This window comes from Blennius ocellaris (assembly GCF_963422515.1).
Source record: "Blennius ocellaris genome assembly, chromosome: 24".
Lineage (NCBI taxonomy): Eukaryota > Metazoa > Chordata > Actinopteri > Blenniiformes > Blenniidae > Blennius > Blennius ocellaris.
In genome coordinates, this window is record NC_137673.1 from 5,359,056 (window position 1) to 5,366,976 (window position 7,921).

The 7,921-nt window shown below is 48.9% G+C and overlaps 1 protein-coding gene across 1 annotated transcript; it reads left to right on the forward strand.

The window, feature by feature from the left end:
- The first annotated feature begins 40 nt into the window (after positions 1-40).
- Positions 41-7,220, forward strand: gtf3c3 (general transcription factor IIIC, polypeptide 3). Its single transcript, XM_080520159.1, has 20 exons — positions 41-170; positions 823-889; positions 1,049-1,422; positions 1,604-1,727; positions 1,819-2,010; positions 2,088-2,253; positions 2,333-2,480; positions 2,580-2,648; positions 2,691-2,766; positions 2,863-2,963; positions 3,037-3,208; positions 4,065-4,267; positions 4,347-4,448; positions 4,830-4,962; positions 5,076-5,301; positions 5,375-5,429; positions 5,522-5,657; positions 6,067-6,191; positions 6,257-6,409; positions 6,486-7,220. The coding sequence occupies exons 1-20, from the start codon at positions 78-80 to the stop codon at positions 6,606-6,608; spliced, it is 2,838 nt and encodes a 945-aa protein (XP_080376285.1). The 5' UTR covers positions 41-77; the 3' UTR covers positions 6,609-7,220.
- The last annotated feature ends 701 nt before the right edge of the window (positions 7,221-7,921 follow it).

The following is a 7,921-nucleotide window of genomic DNA, read 5'->3' on the forward strand; positions in this document are numbered from 1 at the left end:
GTAGCGGCGGGTTTCAGCGGTTCTCCCCGGCGGATAGTGGCCGTGTGGCGGGCTGTTCGGCCGCACAGCGAGCAGAAATGTCGGGCTTCAGCACGGAGCTAATCGACTACCTGGAGGGAAGGATAACCTTCGAGGAATTCGACCGGAGGAGAGACGAGCGGAGAGCCAGGGTGAGTTCCGGTGTTTCGGATTATTTGGCCTCCGTGTCAACTGGTGACCGACACCAGCGAGCTCCTCACACTAAAAACTACAATAAACGGCTAAATAACTAAAAAATAAAGAATTCGGAGTTGCTTAACCAGGATAACGCAGCCATGCTGTCTATAAACTATTGAAAAAATGTCAAAAATAATTGAGTTAATTACAAAAATGTATAAAAGCGAAATAAGCAGATAACAAATGCAAAACTGATAAAGGAAAATACTAAAACAAACATTAAATTGTTAAAGGGATCAGAAAGAATAAATAGTAAAATGAACTTAATACAGCTACTGAGGTTAAAAAACTGATAAATTGTCTATAAACTATTAAAAAAGGGTGGATAGCTAAAATGGCTAAAGCTGCTAAAACTGATGAATAACATGGAGCTAATTAAATGTGTAAGACACCTAAGTATTTTGCAAATGTCTCGAAAAAGGCAAAATAAACAGCTAATATGATTAAAAACGAAACAAAAAAGAAAGCTGATGTATGATTATCCAAGTAAAAAAAGATAAAATTGCAAAAAATAGTGAAGCCTGCTAAGAAAATAACAGCTTAAATGGCTACAGAGCAATAAAGTATATTTAAAATCTCTCCTCAAGTTTTTATTGTCTTCCTCAGGATGGAGAAGTGACTGAGGAAGAGGACGCTTTGCCTTCCACCTCGGAGCAGATCTCTGCCAAAATCGGTTTGTTTTTCATCGTTTTCACATTTAAAAAAAATTTAAATGGTCAAATTCACATGATTTGTGTAAATTTCATGATTTCTGGATTGAAAATGGGACACGTGCAATTTTAATGGAGGAGATGTTCTCAGAGTTGAATGAAATGTGACTTCTTCACAAAAGATGGAGTCAGTCCTGGAGTCCAGCTCGCCTTCGCCTCCATCCTGGGAGGAACAGCAGAGCCTGCGTCTTCAGAGGAGGAGGAGGAGGAGGAGGAGGAGGAAGAGGAGGAGGGAGAAGAAGAGGAGGACAGCCTGAGCTTCGTGGACGACGAGGCGGACAAGGACTACCATGTGGGCGAGGAGGACAAAGAGCAGCGGAAGGCGGAGGTGGAGGCGGTGACGAAGAAGCGGCGCGGCGGGAGGAAGAGGAGGAAGAGGAAGCAGGACCAGGAGGACGGCGAGGAGGAGGAGGAGGAAGAAGCGGAGGACGTGACGGTGGGCGACGTGTTCGCGCTGGAGATGGAGCTCAACCGGGAAAACAAGAAGATGATGAAGGTGAGGAGCAGGGCGTGTTGTGTGTGTGTGTGTGTGTGTGTGTGTGTGTGTGTGTGTGTGTGTGTGTGTGTGTGTGTGTGTGTGTGTGTGTGTGTGTGTGTGTGTGTGTGTGTGTGTGTATGTGTATGTGTGTGTGTGTGTGTGTGTGTGTGTGTGTGACGATGTGTTTGTCCGTTGCCAGGGACGACGACACGGCAGCAAGCTTCCCCGTGCTCTCCGCGGCCTGATGGGAGAAGCTAACATCCGCTACGCCCGAGGAGAGAAGGAGGACGCCATCGCCATGTGCATGGAGATCATCCGTCAGGGTACGGCGACGCCACGCTCACGTTTCCCGCCTCCCGCGGTGGCGCCAATTTATAAAAAATAAAAATAAAAAACAAATGTGTTTCCTCCCAGCTCCTCTGGCCTACGAGCCGTTCTCCACCTTAGCCATGATCTACGAGGACGACGAGGACATGGACAAGGCGCTGCAGTTTGGCCTGATCGCCGCCCACCTCAACCCGTCCGACTGCGAGGAGTGGATCCGGCTGGCCGACATGTCGCTGGAGCAGGACAACATCCGCCAGGCCATCATCTGCTACTCCAAAGGTGGCGCCCTCACCCTCCTCTCACCCCCCGTCGCCCTCGGAAGAGTGACCCCAAAACTTTTGCCTGAACCTCCGCAGCCATCAAGTACGACCCGACCAACGTGCGCTACCTGTGGGAGCGCTCCAGCCTGCACATGCGCGTCGGGGAGCACCGGCAGTGCATGGACGGCTACCGCCGCATCCTGTCGCTGCTGCCGCTGGAGGACGGGGAGCACTTCATGCAGCTGTCCAAGGACATGGCCAAGTGAGGGCACGGGGCGGAGCGGCGCCGCGGGTCCCCGGAGCGCCTGCTAACCTGTGTTCGTGCGTGTGTGTGTGTGAAGGAGTTACTACGAGAGCAGTGACCTGGCGTCGGCCCTCAGCGTGGTGGAGGAGGCTCTGGAGCGACACCCCGACCTGGTCAGCGACGACTTGATCAACATGGCCGCGGAGCTTTACATCTCCAACCACCAGTACCACAAGGCCCTGCAGGTGGGAGCGCGTCACTGCGTGTGTGTCACACGCGTGTCGGGGGAACGTGACGCCGTGACGCAGGTTTTATTTTGGAGGATTTCCTGTGCGTCTCCTCAGGTCCTGGTCCGGTTTTCAGGCGTGGTTCTGCTGCAAGCTGAACCCGCGGCTCCGGACGAGGGGGCGTGTGAAAAAAAGAATGAAGGGGAGGAGGAGGTGAAGGAGAAGGAGGTGAAGGAGGAGGAGGAAGGCGACAAGGAGGAAGAAGGTTCAAAACCCGAGGAGGAAACTCCAGCAGAGGACAGAGGTGAGAGCTTTGTGGGCTTTTATTTAAAACGAAGAAGAAGAAGTTGCGTACCGGATGGCGAATTCTGCAGAAATACATTTTGTACGTGTGTCTCAGGTGAAATCCGAGACGTGGAGGTTCCGGACAGCGTCCCCGTGGATCTGAGAGCCAAACTCATCGTGTGCCTGATCCACCTGCAGGTCTCCTTACCTGTGGAGGTCAGCGTCTTCTTCCTCCTCCTCCTCCTCCTCCTCCTCCTCCTCTGAGCTCAGCCTCTTCCTCTCTCCACAGGATCTGGTGGCGACGCTGATGGAGCAGAGCCCCGAGGAGATCGGAGACTTGTACCTGGACGTGGGCGAGGCGTACCTGGAGGAGGGGCAGTACCTGCTGGCTCTGCCCCTCCTGTCGGCCCTCGTCATCTCGGAGAAGTACAACCTGGCCGTGGTGTGGTTGCGACACGCAGGTTTATTCCTTTAACCCAATAGTTAAGGTGGTTTGTTTGTGCTCATACATTATCGAGTATTCACACACACGCATCCCCAAAATATGTGCACCATTTCATGTTAATAGATAAATAAATTACATCTTATGAAGATATAGTTCTACAAAAATAATCTGTTTAATTAAACCCACACATATCAACATGCATTCACACATACATATCACGTATCTGATTAACATTCCTGTAAAGTGATGCCCCGTCTCCAATATTTGATAGTTATATATTATAATTATCTTTGATTATTCAATGAAAAATAGTATTTATATGTAAATATAGCAGTAAGAATGTCATCTAACATCAAAGACTTCTTTATACACATATACAAAATTCAAATATATCCATAATTATCGCACATATAAACACAATGTCGTGTTTTCATTCATATACATTGATTCAGGCAGTGCGCCCCTTCACAGTATACCTTGAAACACCCAGAACTAGTATTTTATTAAATATAGTAATAATTACTAAATATTCTAAATGAATCACCTTATTATTTCAATGTTCTTCAACTTTGCCCCTTTTTTTTTTAGTTATATCGTCCATTTATTCCTGTTTTTTTTCTTTCTTTCTGATATTTCAAAGATTTTCTCCACATTTTGTCAAATCTGTGTTACTTTTAGTGACGACATAAAAAACCCCTACAGTTCAGGCTCTTAAGTAACTAGAATTGTTATTTTATTTTCACACCTGTGGCCAGAGGCGAGTTTCAAAGCAGGACTAAAAAGTAAACCTGCTCCTCGACTGAGAAGCGAAACGCTATTTTGAAAAGCTCCCGTCTCCCAGGTTTCACCTGGGTTCCTGCCGCTTGTTGCAGAGTGCCTGAAGGCCCTGGGCCACATGGAGGCGGCGGCCCACAGCTACACCAAGGTGGTGGAGATGGCGCCGCAGCACCTGGAGGCCCGGCTGTCCCTGGCCACGCTGCAGCAGCAGCTGGGGCGCATGGACCTGGCCCTGCAGGCTCTGGAGTCCATGTACGACACCGACACGCTGGCCCAGGACTCGTCCGCCGCGCAGAAGGCAGGTGGCGCCGCCCGGACATCGCGCGACATCGTCCGGGGGCGGCAATGCTCTGACGGGTCCGCTCTGCTTCCTGCAGGAGCTGAAGCTGCTGCTGCATCGCTCCACGCTGCTGAAGACGCAGGGACAGGTGCAGGACTACCTGGACGCATTGATCACCATGATCTCCATGCTGCTCAAGGTGCCGCCTGGTCCACTGTCCTCGTGTCTCCGGGACCAAATTGACCCCTTTTCAAAAGTTCACTGCTCATAAGTTTGACGAAATCTCCTTTTATCCTAACATTTTAAATTAGTAAATGAGTTTTTTCACTGATAGGCAACTTCCAGGAAGGAGCTCGTACTCGTCCTTACAGCCAAGGAGGACATGATGTGGTGACGACCTGATGTCACCATGAATTCAAACTCTGGTGTGTGTGTGTGTGTGTGTGTGTGTGTGTGTGTGTGTGTGTGTGTGTGTGTGTGTGTGTGTGTGTGTGTGTGTGTGTGTGTGTGTGTGTGTGTGTGTGTGTGTGTGTGTGTGTGTGTGTGTGTGTGTGTGTGTGTGTGTGTGTGTGTGTTTCAGGTGGCCATGCAGCGAGCTAAAGTGTGTGTGCGCTCTGGAAGCGTGTCTGGTGAGACTCACCTGAAGCTGGTGAAGGTGGAGGACATGCTGCCCGAGTTTGCCGACCATGAAACCGCCTATCTGGACAACACCGGTGTGTGTGTGTGTGTGTGTTCAAATGTGTGTGTGTGTGTGTGTGTGGCAGCTTCTCTGGCGACACGTGATCAGCAGTTAAACTAAAGTGCAGATAAACGCGTCGCCGCTCAGGTAAGACCAACGTGCTGTCCAAGGAGGACTGGTGGCAGCTGCTGGTGAGCTGCGTGCGGACGCTGTGCGAGGCGCGGCGCTACGAGGAGGCGGAGCTTATGGTGGACTCCGCCATGGAGTTCTACTCCTTCTACGACAACAAGCCGCACAGGAAGGTGCTGGAGTTCTTTGGCCTGTCCGCCACCATCCTCGACCGCAACTACTGCAAGGCCTACAACTACATCAGGTGAGCGCACGCGCACACACACACACACACCCCGCCAGTGCAGAACGTGTGTCTAAAGCTCTGGTTGGTCCAGATTGATGCTCATGGAAAACGTGGAGCTTCCTCAGCTCTGGAACATCTTCAACCAGGTGAGCCTCATTGTCCCTTTTTAAAAGTTTGATTTATTTTATTTTACTTGTGTGCAGATGTTCCTAACTTCTCTCTCTCTCTCCACCCCCAGCTGACCATCACCTCCCAGCACCAGCGCCACCATCGCTTCTGCCTGCGTCTCCTGCTGAAATACCCGGACAACCACGCCCTGTGCGTCCTCTGTGGACACAACGCCATGGTGTCCGGCAGCTTCAAGCACGCCCTGGGTAACGCTCGCTCCCGGCAAGATGACAAAACAAGTGCAAAAGACACGACGACGAAGCTAAAACGGCGACGAGCACGAATGCTGAAGCTTCCGGATGAACGTTAAAGACGCTACATGAAGGCTAAAGCCACAGCGTCAAAGTAAAAGACACAACTTGACTGTAAAAGCCACTGCATAAAGGCTAAAGCCACAATGGGTATGAATGCTGAAGCTTCAGCAAGACTGACGCCACAGCATTAATATAAACGCTACAACACGAAGGCTAAAGTCACAACTTGACTAAAAGCCACAACACGAAGGGTTAAAGCCGCTACAAGCCCTCGTGCCCTGTTGCTCCTCTAAAATGTAAACCTTTATTTTGAAGGCCTGAGCAGCCGCTGTGACTTCCCGTGTCCCCGCTGCTCTGACAGGTCAGTACGTCCAGGCGTTCCAGGCCCACCCTGACCACCCGCTGCACAGCCTGTGTGTGGGCCTCACCCTCCTCCACATGGCCTCGCAGAAGTACGTGGCCAAGCGCCACACGCTGGTGGTACAGGTACGACACGCCCCGCCGCCGCGTCCCCTGCGGGACGTCCCCTGACGCTGCCGCTGTGTTGGCAGGCGTTCTCCTTCCTGTGGCGGTACCTGGAGCTGCGGGGCGAGTGCCAGGAGAGCCTGTTCAACCTGGGCCGGGCCCTGCACCAGATGGGCCTCACCCACCTGGCCATCCACTACTACCAGAAGGCCCTGGCGCTGCCGGCGCGCCGCCTGGAGGTAGAGCACGGCTCCGCCTCGCCCGTCGCCGCCGGCTGTCCCCCGCCTCTTCCTCTTAACGTCCTTCTTCCCGCAGGGCGTCGCCGACGACCAGGTGGACCTGAGGAGGGAGATCGCCTTCAACCTGTCGCTCATCTACCAGGCCAGCGGCAACATGGAGTTGGCCCGGCAACTCGTCAACACACACTGCACGGTCTGAACCACACACACAGCCACTGATGGACGGACTGATAGACGGACGGATGGACGGATGGACTGATGGACGGACGGATGGACAGATGGACTGATGGACGTCTATATTTGATTTGTTTTTCAAATATTCTTTGAAATTTATATTTTGGATATTTTAATGTTGAAATTCCCAATTTAATCCCAGAATTCTGCAGAAAACAACCAGGAAGAAAGTCTGAGTTCTGGCTTTAATCTCGGAATTCGACCTCCACATTTTCTGGCAAAATTTAATAGAAGAAAAATTCGGCGGAAAAGAAGTCAGAATTCAAACTTTAATTTCAGCGTTTCAAGAGGAAAAGTCATGTCTGTCTTCAAAATTTCAAGGAAATAAATCTGCATTCTGTCTTTTTTTTTCTGGGAATATTGAGAAAAGGCAGAATTCAGATGAAAAATAAACAGATATTTAGATTATTCTGGAAATCGGGAAACCTTGTGGAGATTTAAGTGGACTATTTCATTAATTTAAGTAATTGTCTTAATTCAATCCTGTACTTTTGAATTTTCCTATGAATGTTTTGGGGTTTAGTTATTTTTTTTACATATTTTGTACATTCTAACTTTTCAAATGTTGTTTTGAGGATTTGAGGTCTATTTATTTTTCTTCTAGATTTATTGTGTTTAACACTTCAATGTGGATATTTTAATTTTAGACAAATAATAAAAAAATTACCAATTTTTACACTTTACGCAAATTTTATTTCATGGTGGATATTTTTTATTTCTGGATGTATTACTGAGTAAGTACTTTATTTTAGCTTTAAGATGTTTAGTTTTTGCGAAAGATTTTTTTTTAAATATAATTTTTATGACGAACACAATATTGTGGATATTTTAGATTTTTATTCTGAAAAAAATGGCCTTTTATATTTAAGATACAGGTGTATTTTACACGGTGTCTTTATTCAGAATGTTTTAACTAATCCCTAGACATTGTATCTTCACATTAAGGAAGTCGAGTGTCTTTCGTTTTCATCCAGACTGTCTGATATTCAGCAGCGTCTTGAAATGAAGGACAATCGGCTGCGTTACTTGAACAAATTCTACATTCTTTCTCAATTAGAACCTTCATGAAGCTGTTGTTTCTTCTATTTCCACACAGTAATTCAACAAAACCACAGGACAGACTCTCCTTTGTTTACTGTCGGGATTAAGCCTGGGATTATTTCTCCGAGTGTCTCCGTGGTGGAACCGTTCCTCCTGGTCACTGTGTGTCGGGACACGTCCAGTATTCAGTGTCACTGGCCTGGAAATAGACCCCCTGCCCCCCACCACCATGTCCAT